The sequence below is a fragment of the Rhea pennata genome, chromosome Z, assembly GCF_028389875.1.
Source record: "Rhea pennata isolate bPtePen1 chromosome Z, bPtePen1.pri, whole genome shotgun sequence".
In the NCBI taxonomy this organism is placed as follows: domain Eukaryota; kingdom Metazoa; phylum Chordata; class Aves; order Rheiformes; family Rheidae; genus Rhea; species Rhea pennata.
The window spans coordinates 30925987-30944777 of NC_084702.1; the positions used below are offsets into that span (position 1 = coordinate 30925987).

Genomic DNA, 18791 nt, shown 5'->3' on the forward strand with positions numbered 1-18791 from the left:
TACAAGGTATTCTGCTGTTAGTTACTCTAGTCATCTCAGACCCCTGCATTTTAGTTTCATGTTTTAGACGAATATAAGTTACCTTAAGCTTATCTAGAAAGATCACTTCTTAGATATCATGCCAACACTGAGCTCTAAATGGCTTTGTGGTATAGCTGAAATACGTGGTATCATGGCATAGAACTCAACAAGGGTAGATTCCTATGTGACTGCCTTTCAAGGAAGGTAGATGAGGACTGTCTGTGTTTAACATATGAGCGTAAAAAGACTCGGTAGCAAAATACCCTGGGAGAAAAATTTAGGTGATAAATAGTGATATTAAGCTATCAGAACCACTAAAGCAGCCTATGGGAGGTGATCTTTCAGCTGTTTCACTTTTTACGTGTGAATAAGGTTCTAGGAGTTAGGCACAGCCTTTGGGCTTAAAAGAACAAAGTCTACAGCCCTTGAATGCTTATGCCAATAAGATGCAATGTTAAAGCTATTCGTGCCTTTTTCCCCTTGAATTTTTGCAGGGACACATATACATATAGACAAACTTGTATATAGTTACACTCATATCTAAACTTTATATAGTGTTGAAAACAATGTAACATTGGCTTGCTGTCTCTGGACTAACAGCTGAATTTAAAACATGATCATCTTTATAGGAGAAGTATCCTTCAGTCACTGAATAACAAACATGGAATTAGAGCTTTTCTCTTTCAGTAGTGTGCACTGGGCAAGTTATTGAATAAACTGTGTGTGTGTTAGGCAGGGAGTTGTGTTGGCAAAAAGTTTCAGTCTTTGCAAGAAGTGACAAGTGCTATGCTTAGGTTGTATTATTTAAAATTTAATTTGAAATGCTTTAAATCTTCAACTGGAGTTTGTCTGCTAGCAAATGCCTTTCTGAAAACGTGATGCAACAAATATTGCAGATAGTTGAGCCTTCAGAGCAATGTTACTGCATTGTGCCCTAGGCAGCACAATGTTTGAGGCAAATTTCAATGGTTTAAACAATATTTTTGCTCTCTCTGTTTGATTAACCTGTGTAAATATCCATATTCTCAATTTTTTTGTCTCTACAATGTTTTAGTTTTAGCTAGTGACAAGAAACAATAAGCTGCTGTCTGCTATTGGCAAACTACCCTGCCTAGATGTGTACAGTAGTTACCATGACTTGAATGAAAGAATTGAGAGTTTTGCATAGTGCAGGACAGCCTTGCTGAAAGATAAAAATAGCAGAAACAAGGTGTAGATTTAGTTTGGTTTCTCTTAGCAGGGGAAAAAAAGATCAGATTTAATGATTTTTTGATGTAATCTGGAAATTCTGGGCTTGTTAGTGCGAGTACGTGGGATTTTTTTGTTTTAAACATCTATGATTTGAATGCTGTTTTCTGAGGTATGGTATTTCAGAGTAATATGGTGTCACTGCCAGGACCTTGGGTTTTTCTTGGCTCTAGCGAAGTCTCTGGACTTGGAAGCCTCAGCTATGGGAGGAAAGGTAAAACCCAGCAGCATTTTCAATGAAGCTTCTCCTCAAGTGAAAAAGAGCCTTGGATGGAAAATGCCTCATCAGTGGGGGAGAGAATTCCTCAAATAAAGAAAAAAACTCATCAAACAGTAATTTACTTAAAAAATCAAAAAAGTTGATGTGAAAGTGGAGGGGATGGGTAAAAAGTGTGACTCTGAAGAAAAAGTGACTACCAATTTCCATCGTTATCTCAGTAAACCTTCACATGCAGCCAGTGAGGGCTGGTGAAGGACTGTTACTAGTAACTGATGTTATTGTAGTAGGCTGTGTGAAGGGTGTGTTCTGGCACTGGAAATGTTTCCAGTCATATAATGCTGGGGACCTTTCATTTTCTGCTCAGTTTGGGGATGCAGAAATGGGGCATATCTGCTGGTACTTTGGTGTCACTTCATGGTGCAATCCTATCTGACAGAGCAGAAGTTGATGCAATTGTGTGTGGAGTGTGCGTTTCAAAAACCACCAAAACACTATGAGGGCGTGAGAAGGGCTGTTTGCCAGTAGCCAATGCAGAACCTTAACACACAAAGTGTGAAAAATCCACTTTGTTGGGGTTGGCGTTTCCTCAGGTGTGTGAGGTGCAGCTCTGATGCAGGCAGCGCTCGAGAAGGTAGCAGCCAGCGCTGCCTTGCCTGCGCCTCCATCGTGGCGGGGCTGTGCTTCGGCCCCTGCCCGGAGTTCCTCACCTGGAGCAGGCCTGCGCACAGCAGACAGTGTGTGTCGAAAGCTGCTGCAATGGGGGACAGCCGGGCTGCTGGGATTTTCCTGCAGAGGGAACTGAGCAGGATATTTTCCAGAAGTTTCTGGACCTGTGAAGGTTAAAGCATGAAGTCCTCCTGCCTGTGGTGGGTAAATATTCAGGCCTCGAAGCATGAAATTTTGGGAAGAATAGTGAGAGAGGAATCTGGTTATGACAGAACCCAAACCTGGGCAGAAACTCAGGTGGGGTCAGGGGTAAGTTGTCTTTGAAGGGGGTTGGAATCCTTTAAATGAGGAGGCTGAACTCTCCTGCAGAGAAGGAAGCCGGGGGGATGCCAACCCACCCCCAAGAATTTGGCCTCGAAGCACTGGCAGGGGTAAGCGTAAGCCCACTGTGGTGAGCACGGATCCTAGTGGGTATCTTTAGCCCCTGCCAAGGGTGGTCGTGTAGCTGCAGGACCAGCTTCCTCTGTCTGGTCAGAGCACAAGGAGTCTGGGGCTGATCACAGGGACTGAGGTAACGGGAAGAGCTGGGGTGCAGGGGGATTAGCACCGGTGTGTGTGCGTGGCTGTGTGTGCATGGGCATGTGTGTGTGCACTGGGGTGCAGGGGTAGGGTGCAGGGTTCCCGAAGGACAAAAAGCTGGGACTATGTGGGCAGTAGAGTTTTGTCACGGGGTTTTGAGTGGTCTTTGGAGCATCGGTTCTTCCAGTGTGCTCCGCACAGATAATATGAGGGGGTCCTGAACCAGGCCACAAACTGTGTTTAAGGAAACAATTTCCTGTTCCCTCCCATGGTAAAAGCTAGAGGAAAACAACTTCTCTATCAACAAACTTAGTCACTCAGGCTTAAAGAATGTAGTTTCTCTTTCCAGCCCACGTTTTAAGTGTTTCTGAAGGCATCACAACACTTCCACTACAGCGTTCTTTTTCTGCTCCTACATGGGCTATGTAGAAAGTGTAATACTAAAGTGGCTAAATAAAGCCAAATCAAAGTTTAATGGGTTCTAGAAATGCTGCAAACAGATTATCCTTGTAGTGCTATGATGTCAATGATTTTGACCTGTGTCACTGTTCAAGTCTTTTCCTCAGTAGTGGTTTTTAGGTTTTGGGTTTGTTTTGGTTTGTTCTGCGCTTTTTTTTTTTTATTATTATTTTATTCCATTTTGCCAGTACTGCTGAAATATCTAATCAGAGCTTATGACAGGTGCACTGATGTTGTTCTAGATATAATCTTTCATCAGGCAACTAGTTTGCCAGCAAAAGGTGGTTCACACATTTGCCAGTCTAAAAAGGGTATCTCATACCAGGTGAAAGTATAAAGAGATTCTTTGAACAACTCCAACCTCTTGGAGCACGTGCAGAGAAAGTCCACTTGTTTGTGAAACAGGTTCTCCTTGAGAGATGCATGTTCTGCCTTTTTTAATGTGTGGAAAGTAAGGGTTACTACAAAAAGTCAATATCTTTTTCTCAAAGCCTTAAACCCCCCTAAAATATACCACTGTTATTTCTTCTTAGGCAGGCAGAGAGTTTCTAAAAGGAGATTCTCACTTCTGAGACTTTCACTTTCATGAGAATTATCAGAGTATGTAGCATTTAACAACTCACTAGTTTCCAGAAATGACTTCCATGCAATTGCAGAGGAAGAAGGCATAAGAATCCTGTTGTTCTATGTGGCACTATGGCGTGAGAGCTTCTCATGTTTGTTTGTTTGTTTGTTTTACTGGTTAATAGTATCCCCATTCAAATTTATTCAAATACTACTACCCCTTTTCCAGAGGCAGTCCTCTGAGTTGTGCAGCCAGAAGTTTCTTACCTTTTTTCAGTTAAAAAAAGGTGCATCTCCTAAGGATTTGTGCTTTAATTAAGGGTTCTCAGGCAGGTGAAATTATTTAAGAGCACATATGTTATGAGTTAGTGTCATAGAAGTTACCTATAGAAATATGTCTTCTGTTCTTTTTTTTTTTTTAAAGAATGTTGGAAATAAAAGTAAGAAAACAAGCTTCTGATTATCTTTAATTTTGCACAATTTATGTTTACAATTCTTACTATTCAGTATTTGGTATAAAACCAGATACAATATGCAGTATTCTTCAAATGAGAGACAAATGCATATTGAACTACTTAATATTACAAGATAATATGAAGCTTTATCTTAAAAATACCTTCAGCAAAATAAACTTCCATTCTGTCACGCAATCCAAGTTAAAAAAATATGATTAAAATATACAATTTAAAAATAATCAGAATGAACAGTACTGATTAGTCAAATTTTAGAACTTGATAGTCTGTACATGATTTTACACAAGACAAACAGTCTGCAAACCATTAATATAAAAACTGCAGTGCAACAAACTGGTGAATATCACTTTTTCCCCATTTAATGCATAAGTCTACAAATATTAATTTTTGTTTTTAAAACAGCAGCACTTCCTCTATTATCTAACTGGGGCAAAAGGACAAGGTCAGAGTTTAACTCTAAGATAGTGATGCTGTGATGGCATCCAGCAATTTGACCCAAGGTACTATAACATTTGAGAATGTCGCATCCCTTTGAGTAGGAGATCAAGGGAAAAATCTGTCTCTCCTATGAATTTGAACAGAGAGGAATTAAAAGTTTAACCAAAACTATTAACTCATGACAGCAGAAATAAGGGACTTCCTTCAGCAAACCTGTGCTATACCTCCAAAGCAGCTGCTGCACACACATTCCCTTTGGCACACAGTACTTCACAACTTGAGAAAGACCTAGAAGCCAAGGACCTTCTCACCCCTGCCCACTCTTTGTAATTGTACTTAAGACAGCTTTGGTGCAGTGTAATAAAAATGCAAGGCAAAGTATTAAAACTCAAAAGTGCAAATTAAGCAATACAATTAGGTGGGGCATAAATGAGGTAATGGATTAGTTTTCCATAAGGCTGTTTGGAGAATTCAGATTCAAAATGTCAGCTGATGTTCATGTGTTTCTGGTAAGACACACATTGGAGGAAAGGGTAGCTTGAAACACATTCATGCCAAACATAGTTTTGGTTTAGCTACAGTTGCCAGTTATTAGTAGTTAGTGTTTCTTATGCACTGTTTAATGCAAATTTATTTCTGATGTTCTGGTAAACCTGAAAGTGCTAATGGTTCTGATGATTACTTAAAATGCACTGTTTAAAATGTGTTTTCTTCTACCTGATGTTCATTTTTTGGGATAAGTATGTGGAAGGGGTGTGGAACAACCTGATTATCTGCAGATAAAAATACAGATACTCAGACTTAGTTTCTGATCAAGAAAGGCATACTTATTGGAGATACTATTTTTAACTCATTTGATCCACATAGTATGTTACTTCTGTATCCAATATTTGCAAATATCATAGTATTATAAAATCCCTTTCTCTGTTAGCAGAAATTCAGCAGCAGCTGAAAAGTAGTAGCAGAGGAAGGGCAAGCCAAAGACAACAAATCTCACTAAATCTGTCTTGTTTTGACTCTCATCCACTTCACTGGTTCTATCCTTTCCTTCTGCCTATTAAGGCTTGTCAGTAAGTTCACTGACAATTTTCAAGATAAGAATTTTTAACAACAAACAAATATTTTTACACAACATGCTGTTGTGGTCATCTATGGATGAGCTTTTGTGGCAAATTTATTTGTGGCACATTTAAAAAAAATGCCAAGAAATTTTAATCCAATAGCAGGGTGAATTCTGTCCCTTTCTTTAAGGTGCTTCTTGTAAATAATAAGAGACAAACAAGAAGTATTCTTGGCTCCAAGTCTTACTGGTTGTTTATTTTTTTGCATCATTCAAGTCTTTTGCATTTTCTTTGTATTCATATTTGCAAAGTTAAATCCAAAGATCCTACTTGCAATCTCCTATGTATTCCACACCCTGTCCATGTTTCAGTTCATTATGTTCTGCCTAATCAAAGAGATCTATTCAATCAAAGAGATCTATCAGTGTGCATTTCTCACCAGCCTGCTACTAGGAATCTTAATTTCTTTGAGAGAAAAGAAAAGGACGTATACTGGATCTAGCTGAATTTGCCCACTTACTTACATTCACAGAAAGAAAATCCCCCCGTCCTTCCCAAAGTCATAGATATATCTTTAAAAACGTCAGATAGTAGTCTATTGCTAAAACGTTCCAGATCTCTCCATTTCTACTGCTCTCTAATACAACCATCACCAAATAGATAAGTGTATTCTACTTAAGGCTATGTGGTAACAGATCTAGTCTGAGGGATATGCAGAGATATAAACTTAAAGTTGGCAGACAAGGATTCATCATTGAGGAGTAAGTTCACCTTTCACAAGGTGAAAAAGGGTAGGGGAAAAAAGGCTGCCAGTGTGTGTTTGAAGTCTTATAGTGGGAGAAAATTTAAGTCTCAGATTCCTCTAAAAACTACATTCCTTTTTAACAGAGGTAAGCTGTAGTTTTTGAAGTGTTAATCAGATGTTAAACACTTGTTTTGAAATAATTTGTTTTAACATGATGGCCTATACCTGCCACTGAATTCCACTCCCAGTTTCAGTGGTTCTGCAATCTTATTTTCCTTTTTTGTGAGTTGCACTCAGAGTGTCAACAGAAGCTAACAGTGGTGTTCAGTGTTATCAAATGTACCAATAAAACCCGGAAAAAATTCTTACCTTTTAGGTACAGTAGGGTTTCAGCAAAATACACTTACAAACAGGAAAGGAAATAATAATGACATTTCAGTATGATAGCACTGCTTTAAATGGTAAACTGTTGTTTTTCCTCCTCTTTACAATCATACTAGATTTAAAGCAATTACAACTAGTTAAAATAGCCACTGGTTGTGAACAAGTAAAACATAATACTATTAAAAACAAAACAAGTTAATTGCTTTTAGTTAAGTTTAAAAAAGAAAATACACAACTCTTGAAAATAAAGCACTCTTTGGTGGATGATAATTATTTTATACACTCAACATGACAGCTTCATAAAAATACTTCATACAAAATACAAAAGACAGCCAATTAACATAAGAGAGTACCCACACTATAAGAATAAAGATCTCGCGGTGGGGTTTCACTCTCTATTGGAGACTTCAGCCCAAGCCCAATCTGAATGGACAACACAGATTTAAATATTTTAAAAGCTCCCACCTACTTTTCACTTCTGGTGGTCAGCAACTAAGTGATTGCCATCACAATTTATACACATGCATCATATGTACTAGCAAGTCCTCTTTATAATAGAGAGCTTACGTATTTACACCTGAGTCCAAATTTACACAGATTTTGTTGGTTTTGTTTGAGGAAGTGTTTAGAACATTAGGAAGCTGTCTATTAAGCATGTTGACAGTTCATTTTATTCTACAAATCCAACAAGATTTACTGTTTAATCTTTGCCGAAAAATGGAGCCAAAGCATCTTCTTTTTTGAATTGCATTAAATCCTTTCTAGTGATATCCCTTTCATTCCTGAATAGTCTCTTCAACACTGGTTGCTTATTTGAAATTTAACGCAATACTGTTCTAGTCCTTGGGATGGACTGGCTGCTGAAATGATAAAACATATATTTGAGAAAAAAAAGTTAAATATATTCTCAAAAGCCAGTATTTTAAGCAAATATTTCTGCCAATGTAAAATATGCCAACAATGCTTCAAAGGAACAAATAGAATACAAACTTCACTGCATTCAAGGACAAAGCAGTGTCAGTTGTAAAGAAAGCACAGATTGGTCTGATTACAGACAATATGAGAAAGGGTTCAGTTTCATATAGAAAAGCAACAGAGGATTCAAAGTACCATAATTTCATTAAGTGCATTTGCTGCAAAGCATTCCTTTTCCTTCTCTCTCTCTGAGGTATCAGACTGTAGGAAAAGTAGAAAGAATAGTAAAGAAATATTAATTTTTTAAAAGCTGGATTTAAATTACACATAGACAAAGCTCTGAAATGCTGCAGGCAATTTTCAGTTAAATAAGGGAGCAGAAGGCTGCTTTACAATTCCCAGCAATGCAAAAGCATATTAGATTATCAAGGTGAATTCTTCCTTGTTACTTTTTGTGCTATACCTCCCTAGCTAAAAGAAGTAAAGGAATCTACAGAGTACAGTTTTCATACATTTTTCTTCCTTTTCCCAAAGTAAAAATCCATTCTTTTTCTGTAAAAACCTAATCTCCACTCCACTGAGTACCGCTACCTACCAAAATGCCAAAGTCCCATTTCTAATCAATTACTCATTATAGACACAATCCTGATTCTGTAGTGTGCAATAACAAAAGAAAGACTCTGTTTCATTTGGGTCATACTGTGATTCAACTGGTTTGGAGATTTATTGGGTACCTGTGGGAAAAGTAACCCTGTTGTCTGGGACACACAGGTGTTCTATCACTTGAAGAGAAAAAATGGAGAATGAAGTAGTACATTTATTCTTAGAGTGATCTGGTACACGTATATTGTTAAAATAAAAACTCTAACTTCTCAGTAAGTAGCATATTTAAAAGGCATACATCTCATCTGGAGAAACAATACTTAGGCAATGGGCATCCACATAAAAAGACTGCAGAGAATGCTCTAGTAATGTGATTTTCTGCAGTTCAGTGATTGTGCTGTTTCAGTCACCAGACATTATGTATTGTGTCCACTGGTGCTATCTTTCTTAGATGGCAGCTGACACTTAGATATGTTCTGTAAAGGAAAAGCAGTGAACTTCATGAATGGGACTGAAACTCTCCAAGATCCCTTTGCAAAACTAGAAAAGACTATGTTAGCTGTAAATAGCTGTTTTGGCTGAAGACAAGAATCATTCTGGATACACGCTGGTGGATGAAATCGCAAATGACCTCTGGATTATATTGCACTAGGAAGGCTCACAAACGTGATCAACTACAGTAAAACCTGACTAAAATGAACTACAGCCTCAACAGATGAGATTCATTTAAAAATATTTAAAGATGATTCCACTGGAACATACCAAACAGAAAAAAAAAAAAAAAAAAAAGAAGAAGAATGAGGGTGAATGGTAATGTCAGAAGTTTGGAGAAGGCAATAAGGTCCTGAGGAGAGAAAGATGTTGTGTTAAGGTAAGATCTCAACATTCTAACAATAAATACAAGTATTGTCTTTTACCATGCACTAAATTTGAATGGGAATAAATCAGTCTGAGCACTATAAGATTACACAAAATGAATACATTTCAGGAAATTTGAATAAACTTCATGAAAAGGGATAGAAAAAGCTAGGCTTAAAAAAACGGGGTGAGGCTTTGTCAAATGCTACAGGGAAAATAAAAGAACATTAGTGGGATAATAGGAAGGCACTGCATTATTTATTAAGTTCATGAAACTGTACCATCATCTCAAATACTCTTAAGAAGCACCTGCAACCAATTAGCCTTCTCAGAGGAGAAGACACTAAGAACTCCAAGATTGGAAGGTAACTATTTAAGACAACTTTGATGACAGGATCAGGCATAAATTGATTGAAATTGCTTTATCTTAAAAGTTGAAAAAAGAAACAGTATATGGAATGAAATTTGGAATAGAAGTTTTAAAAAAATACACTAAAATATCACATAATTTATGAAGCCTGAGATCATTTCATTCCTGCTTCTCAGTCATAAATGTGGCAATATACCTGAAGGATTTCTTTTAAAAAGTACTTGAAATCTGCCATGAAATTAACTACATGGATGTTGCTTCCTCCAAAGAATAAGTATTCTCATCTTCTACAACACAAAAATCTATTCCAACATGCATTTTCCAGGAACTGGCCATGTCTGCTCAATGACACGTACTTATGTATACAGCTACCAAGAATTGGAAGGAGCTTAAAACTGGGAGAGCCGTGAAAAAAAAGAAGAGCAACCAGAATCACACCAGTCAGTCTGGACCAAAACTGATATGGTAAAAACAATGCAAAAAGGAGATAGATCAGGAAAACTCTCACAAATACTCGAGGTTCCAGTAAAACATGTCTTTCAGAAATTTTTTTTTTTTTTTTTTTTTTTTTTGCAAATTGTTCTATGAATTACCAAGGTAATTTATATAGCTGCTATTCAAAATTATTTGACTAGCATATCCCTACAGGCTGCTATTAAATGAAGTGTTTCTCCTACCCAGTGGAGAAGAGGCTTTGTAACTCCTGTTATCTTCATAAGAGTACGAGGGCAAAGCAAAGCAAAGCTTGGGGCGGCGGGGAGTTGGGGTGGGGGGAAAAGCTTATTTGCCACCTTTTAGTCTTCTCAATAAAAAGAAGTTTCTCTTCAGCACCTGACAGACCTGCTGAAAATTTTTCATGATAAGCACAAGACAAATTCTTATCATTTGTAACCATTGGAAACTGCTCAGAAATTGATTTACACCATTTCATTTAAAGTAGGGCTTAAATCTGCTTAACAGACCAGTTTAGTAAAACTTTTTTGTCATGTACTGATGTCTGCACAAATGAAAGCAAGACAACACCAGGAAGGAAATACTGGTGTTTATATCTTCCTAATCTAAGACTGCAAGCAAAGATTAGAGCTAGACCCTCAGGCTCTTTTTTGGTAATGCCTGGGAAATCTGACCTACAGGATAAGAGAGCTTTAGGGACACACACATATGCATACCAGCATCTGCTGAAGCATGGCTATATGCTTCTTGGCCAAAAAGCACTTTCAGTCGTGCATAAATCCATCTAAGACTTACATTTCCTTAAACTTTATAGCATAGGTTGAGTTCAGATTTCTAATTGCTCTTTCATTACAAAATCTCATACCAATATATATATTCACATCTTATATACTTCACCCTTCCAATATCCACAGCCATATGGTTCTTTCTCTTGCATTTCAGTTGTCCATCTAATTTTTCTTGGTTTTGACTTGAAGTACTGATACTTTACTCAATGCTGTGAACCAGTTTTCATCCTCTTATTCCAGTGAAATCCTCTTATTTGGTAAAGTATAGTTTTGCATTATTTGAATCACTCACCCTTCAGTAATTCTTACTCACATTAGAAATCACAACATAAAATTCTGAAATTTGAAAGACTCGGCAACATAAACAAATGACATGAGATTTAAAGCTCCAGATATTCTTAGTACATGATGTAAAACAGGTGTTACTCACTTCTCCTTACTAGGAGAAGGTGTTGAACAGTGGTAAAAGCCCCTTGCAGCAATGGATACAACGGCTCAAAGTTTTTATCTAGAGAATGGTGTCTCGATCTTTAAAGAGGGTAACTCTCACCTTTTTAAACTGTTTTTTCTTGCAGCAGACCTGGTAGTTCTTTTAGTAATGTCTGTATAGTCAGAAATGCTAGGTTCAGAGGTTTTAGTTTTCTGAACACTGGACTGTAGAATTACTCTGAAAAGAGTAGGAAAAAAGAAAGATTATATAACTTGAAAGTATCTAGAAGAACAGTGAAAAGAGGATATCATAGTTGCAGTAGAGCTAACAAATATCGTATAGCTTTCCACTAATCATTCCAAAAAGCAAACTGTTCTGCCTGAAGCACGTAGCCTTCTCTTTACAATGCCCTTGTAAGAATTAAGTTAATGCAAGTTGATTTATTAAGGTTCCCACCCCTTTCAAAAAAACAGATTAAATAATAGTTTGAGATTTTCTTTTCTGTTTCTGGAAGTCAAAAAACTATAAAATGCATATTTTAAGTATATTGCAACAAAAGGGAAAAAAAAAAGCAAATCTGAAGAATGTGAAAAACAAATGTTATTTTCCAGACTGACCTAAAAAGGAATTTAACAAACAAAGTACAAAAAAAGTAATTCAGTTTCTGAGGACCAGAGTCTAAATGTCCCAACACCAACCATGAAAAATTTCCTTGAAATAAAGTAAGCTGGGAAAACATTGAATGTGCCAGCATTTTGCTCTAACAGAGAATGATCATACTATACTTAAAACCTAGCTTTGCAACCTAGCTGTGCTCAACAGCTTCTCTAGAGCAATGGATGTATTAACTATTGCCTAAACAGGCTGACAAATCAATCCTAGTGTCAGCATGACTAATGAAAGAACTAGAGACTGTGAAATGCAAATAAATAAATATTTTCAGCCAGTAATCAACTGATTTGTATGGAGATAACATCTTTTATATTCCTATATAGTTGCAGTAAAATTATCATACTAAGGAGATAAAAGTGACAACAGCTCAATATTTACTGCAATATCTTATAGATCTTTTTTTCTAGTCATTCTAGCTGTGGAAGCTTTCAACTATAAAAACATTCATTAAGACATTCATGTAATTTAGAAATTCATTCCTTTTTCTCATGCAGAATTATTAGCACTGATTTTCAGCAGCTTCACTGAGTCCATCTTTGTCAGCAGATTGTATTAGATTGAAAATTGAAGCCTTGATTAAGTTATATAAACTGTAGTTTGGTTGCTTAAATTCTCTGAAAAAGACTGTTTTTAATGAATTCTAGATATGAATGCAGAACGTGGAATTTCAGTGCAAGAAGTCGACTGGCATACAAGAAGGGAAAAAAAGTCAGTACTTTCAAAGCAAATTCCCCTTTCAAAAGGCAATTAGTGAAAGCAGAAATCAAAAAAAACCTCAGCTATCACTGTTTTATACAGGTCTGATACTATAACTAGTGACCGAAAGAATCTGCAAATGTGTCTGACATAACACAGTTCCATTTAAAATCCTTCTGTACTGTATTTCTCCACTTCGCAGCAGTTAAGCTGGCCGGTAACCTTGCTTGCCACCTACTTCTGGATTGTTCAGGGAACAGGTGACTGGAGAACCACACTGCTGAAGTATTTTAAACTTCTTTTGAATAAATCTCTTAATATTTCAGACTTGCAAAATCTGGTAACTTAATCTGTAAGAAGTCCAAACAAAACAGTCTTCTCTTCCTCCAAGATAATATAAGACTGCTGTTCCAAGGACTATAATAAAGCAAGGTGAGTGTTACTGCAAACACAACGCAGACAAAATTGGAGGAATGTAAACATATCAACTTAATCAGCTATTTGTGATGCTGAAAACCAAGTAGCAGATACCTTCAAAATTATATAATGATTCAGTAGACAACACAGATTCTTCTAACAAAAAATCTATTTTCCTTGTACTGCTAAAATAAAATCATCCAAATTCTTAAAGTTCACTTTATAACTTCTATTGCTGTTATGAAGCAATTCTAACAAGTTTTAATATTAATAATTATCTTTTCACTGCCATGATCATCATACAACATGAACAGATTCTGGGCTCTTGCATTTTGAACTAAGCTTTGGAAATAATACCAACAGCAGAAGAGCCTAGAGTTGTACCTTTTACTTCTGTCATCAGCAACTTTGAAGACTTCATATAAGGATACCAAACCTGCTAACGCTGTCACATTTAGTTACTGAAACATGAGTATCACCAAACCATTTCACATGCTGCTTTATTAGTGCTTTTGGAAACCCAAGTATGGAAGAAATATGTTTTCTCCTTAAATTTAACACTGAATATGTGCTAAGAGGCACAAGCAATCTCTTTCCGTGTGACTCCCATTCTTCTAATACTGCTTCACTATGGAAAAAGCTGCAGAATTTTGGCAATATCTGAGTCAATAAGGCAAAGTACTGGAAATTAACTTTGTTATACTTTACAATCCTTCTATTTTACATTAACTACATGGAGAAATATACAGAAATTCAGTTATATATTTACCCTGGAAAACAGCAGCATTTTCAAATGTAGTAAACATCCGATCCAAATCAAAATAATTTGTTTTCATAAAGTCTTGGTTCTTCTTGGCTTTCACAGTTTTCAAGGTTATATGTTTTAAAAAATAATCTAAAAATTTAGTGAATATTTATATAAAAATTTAAATATATATAATTTATTTAGAATAAACATGTGAGTGTATACATGAGTGTATATATATATATATAAAACACAGCAAATATTATTGGAGTCTGATCTGATTGTTTCTCTTATAAGCATGCATTCTTCCCAGGCACCAGAAGTTCAGAAAGGATGTCAGTTCATTGAGTTTAATCCCCCATATGCAGCTAATACGATCTACAATACTGCGGAGTGCTATGATATGCTCTTGCAAAAACACTTAAATTTTCATCTGGTTGACATAACCCAGAGATTCAAAGTTCCTTACTTCCCACAGAATATTATTTTGCGTTCAGAGCAAATGTAGATTTTAAAAAAAGTTCTAAATAGGAAGGTGATTAATAGAACAGTCATTACATACAATTTCACTGTTCCAGCAATGACATCCTCCTCTTAATACTGCTGTATTTACCAAAGGGCAGGGAAAGAAGGAGCTGGTTTACAGGTCAGCTAAGAGCTAGCTTTGAGCATGGTAAAACCTTTAGTGTCACTTGCTCTTTAGTTGCCATGGCATTTTTACTTGTAAGTGATATAAATCACACAGATACCCAGAGTAAAGACTAACCGAAATCTGTGTTAACAACACGATCACACTTTCAGCAAACACTTTGCTGAATGATCAAATACGGATGTTTAAATCAGACTAAAATTTCAGACTTGCAAGTGTCTATCTCACCTCAGGGGAGATAGACGAGTTTCCAGTTATACCAGTGTTTGGCACACTATCACAGCTAAACACTCAGAGATGTCCTCTGGCCTAATGACTGTTAGCTTAGAAGGAGCTACAGTGCCATCACGGCCTTTATATTATTCCACATATTTATAAGCTAAGTTAAGTGAAGAAACCAGGTTTAACACAGGGAATTTTCTTCTAACACACCATCAGACTAGCAGCCTCAATTTATAGTAGTGGCTAGGTTTCACAATGAACGTGAGATGAGGCCACAGTAAAGGAAACTCTCCTAGAATCTTATCACCCTCCAAATCCCACTATATTAGAGAAGAATGAGATCCTTAGGACACCTAAGTTACTGCTTTATAATTGTGCAAGTAAAATAACATGTCGTGTTGTACAACCGAAAAACCAGAAACACGAGTAGAAAGAAAACCTTTCGCTATATTGGATACTGTATCTTAATGACATACAACTAAAACAAACAAAAAAAAATTCAGAAAATATCCCGAATGCATGCCACAAGGTACCATAATATGCATATTACTAAAATGAGTAATCCACATGTTCCAAGAATTTTTCATTTCCAGTTAATCTGTAAGGGAATCATCAGTTAGCAGTTCTGAACATAACACTTTTCCCAGACACCGTACTGATTCACACACGGCTTTCTTATTCAAACAAAACAAAACCTGCTTAACTGGAACAGTTTTCAGTCAGAGGAACTATCTTCTAAATAGTTTCACAACTTTGTTTCATCAGTTATCTTGGGAAGCAGTGGGAGTGAATAAGAGGGATATGACACAAAAATCATAACAGGATGACCCAAGACATAAACCACAATACCCCCAAACCTGGAAAGTCAACAAGATAACATGCCCTGGAGGGAGATAAATGTATATAAAAAAAGTTTTTTTTAATTTTAATTGATTGCAGTATCACTGAGAGGGATGAGCGGAAGAGACCCCAGGACTATATATTCTCTCGTCTCCTGATGGAAGTTTTATTCTTGCCAAGGTTATCTGTTTTATGAGGGTTGTCACATGCAATATTGCTTTCTCCCTAATCACCTTACGATTTTTAGGAAAACAGGCCACACCTCTCCCATATCCTCAGACACCTACTGCTGTTCAAGCTATCAATAAATGACTGATGTTCTTTTGTCTACAGGGCTTCAGTCTACAGCACTGCTTGGCTACCTATGAGATCCTGATTGGAAATACAAGAGACAATAGCTGTACAGTACAGAACACATTGGTCTAGCTTATTTTTTTTAAAAAAAGTTTTCTCTTTCCTTGCCATAAAACACTGTATGATAATCAACCTGAATATGAGGCAGCAGCACCAGTATCCCAATTGCTTATATAATGATGAATTTACCAACATCGAAGAGTATTTTCTTCTTTCCTTCTAGCAAGAGAGTTTTCAGATAGAACATAGAAATGTTAAGAGGAAGGAAAACAGCTCAGTGGAATTCATCTTACAGTTCAGGAAAACAAAAGGGAAGACTGTTTCATTTTTTGAACAGTGTTTTAAGTTTTGCTCTTTAGTCTATGTTTAGAAATCTGATGTTCAAATTCTATAAAATCCTGAGACAAATGCTACTGGTAAATTCAGTGTGAAACCTGGGAAACAAGACTCTTGTCTAAATTTGTTTGTTGATAAAGTTAGGTACCTATGAGAAAAATAACCCAACTGATCTCCAAGTCTTTCTTTTTTTTCCTGAAAACCCTGCCAAAAAACAAAAACAAAACCCCCCAAAAGAATCAGATGATCTTAGCTAAAGTTAACAGAATATCTAAACTGCTGCAAGTTCCCCAATTCTCATTTTTGCTCATTGCATCACTTACTTTAGAAGAATATTTACTGGCTTTTTAGAGTGTGAACAACAAAAAGTTGCTAGGCTGAACAGAAGGATAGAAATTCTTAACTTTAAAGCTTTAGCAGGGAAAAGGCCTTTTCTTACTTAACACTCTGTTGTAAAATACTTCCTGACCAATTTCTTTTACCCTCTGAGAGCACTGACATTTCAAGCATGCTCCCATAGTAACCATACTGCTTGTTGGCAAGCTAAAAACAAACAAACAAAAAAACCAAAAAAAAACCAACAAAAAACAAACAAACAAACAAACAAAAAAAAAAACCCAACCAACCAAAAGATCCCCTAAACACCACAGAGCTAGGCAGCAAAAAGAAATATCATTTGGTTTGCCAGGCAGTTTTGTGTACTGCTGAAGCTGAAGTTTTATTTGGCCAAAATACAAAAGTCACCATTTGATGAAAACATACCTCTGAAGTGGAGGCTAGGCACAGCAATCTGTGCAGCCACTCTGACAAAAGCAAGGAGGAAAAAAAATCAAAATGGTACTCAAGGAATTAATATGTTTGTAGTGATTTAATCAGCTCCTGAATTTAAGTAACAGAAAGAAGGGATTAAACTAGTCTCATAAACCCCTACGGAAAAACGATTAGGAACAAAAGACAATGAAGCCAGATTGTCTAGGTGGAGAAATGCTATGTGTGCCTTGACCCACCTGCATTGTCTTCCATTATACTAGAGAAAAAAAACTCGAAAAACAAAAAGCACACATTTGTCCTGTTTTACTGCCTCTTTCGGCACAGTAATAATATCGTAGCAAAAAAGAAAGTCCTACTGACATTCCTGAGAAGTTCTTTCCAGTTAACGAATCTCAAAAAAAGATTGGATTTAACTTCATTTGCAACATGCAAAGGACAGGATCAACTTTAAAACACTATTCTTTCCTTTTTACAAATTTAACTTTGATTATTTGCAAGAGCATATAGAAAAGAAAGGCTCCAAAATTATGAAGTATCCTAATTATAAATGCTCTGCACCTTTTGTATTGCAAGCCAGCCATAAAAATTACTGTTATTTCAAATCATATATACAAAAAGACAAAAGTGCGAGAGAATGAAATTTATTCTTGCAATAAAGCCAATAAGAAATATGATATGCGAACATGCATTTATGAGACATACTAGACAGAAAGCGTGAGCTATTGTAGAGAAATGGAATGGGACACTTACACAGTGGCTCTCTCTCAGGGGGTCCTGATGGTTACTACGTTCTTAAACCATCTAGACAGAATAGCAGGCTGGGAAGAAGGGAGCCACATACAATCCACCAGATGACAATGCTACACAGTGTAGACACCAGCATAGCTAGGAGCCATCTAAAAAAGGGGTTGGAGGGGGAGGAAAAGATGAACAAAAATTCAAAAGCAAAAGCTATTGGTGCATTTTAGCTCATTTTAAGTTCCTTAAAAGAATATTGCTCTATAATCTTTGCCAAGCATTTTTAATTTCCTGTGGCTGTAACAGGTTCATGCAACCATACTTATCAAACATTCTATCTGTGTGCTACTGGAGTCAACATAAAGCAACTTCTCTGACATCCTCACTGAAGGCTTCTATTCCAAATAAGCCTATACCACTCCTTCGAAAAATAAACGCACTCTAGCACAGTGTATCTCTGACCATTTGTTGCTATCTCTTGTTTAAGAATGTAGTTTGACCAGCCTGTGTTCATACATTTTACTTAACTATCTTGTGTTTTAATACTAAAACATTAAATCAGAGACAGATTGTTTTTTCTAAGAACAAACAAACAATTTATGCAAAACATCCAGATGGTGAGGGTATATTACCTTTCTGTATTCAAAATAGCAAAAAATTCAGTAATCTCTTTGCCAAAGGTGCAGCATATTGCTAATTAGAACATCTATATAGAAAGAGTCCATTTAACAAGACATAGAGAATTTATACAGCCAACTTCAGTAAACTATAACAAATGTTTAACATAAATCCTTTGCGACTTAAATGGAGTAATGTCTCTAGCTCTCACCAGCTTCTCATATTCTTATTTTGCTTTTTTTCCTTCTTTGAAATACATCTACCTAGATGATTTAAAAATCTTTTTCTGCTTCTCTAGATAAAATTCATAGTTTTCACAGCATGATATTTTTTTTTTACCAGCCTGAACTAAAAGGAAAAGAGAATAATAGCTATTCAGGTAGAGAAGGTTCCTAATTAAAGTAAGGCAGTTACATATATAGAGAGGTATAATAAATCAAAGTGTAAAAATTTATACA

At 36.3% G+C, this 18791-nt stretch overlaps 1 protein-coding gene across 6 annotated transcripts in view; it reads right to left on the reverse strand.

Moving 5' to 3' along the window:
• Nucleotides 1-5956: 5956 nt before the first annotated feature.
• CDC14B (cell division cycle 14B) overlaps nt 5957-18791 on the reverse strand; it is a 43811-nt gene continuing 30976 nt past the window's right edge. The window contains exons 13-15 of one of the 6 annotated variants that reach the window (XR_009961117.1): nt 17728-17873; nt 13830-13955; nt 11430-11512 (exon numbers count right to left, since the gene is read on the reverse strand). Coding sequence is in view for 5 of the 6 variants with exons in the window: in XM_062598968.1 (XP_062454952.1) it covers nt 7679-7718; nt 11396-11512 (157 nt within the window). In the remaining variant the exon portion in view is untranslated. Of the gene's footprint in view, nt 7719-11395; nt 11513-13829; nt 13956-17727; nt 17874-18791 lie in introns of those variants that run through there. The other 5 variants (XM_062598970.1, XM_062598968.1, XM_062598973.1 and 2 more) reach the window with 5 other exon arrangements.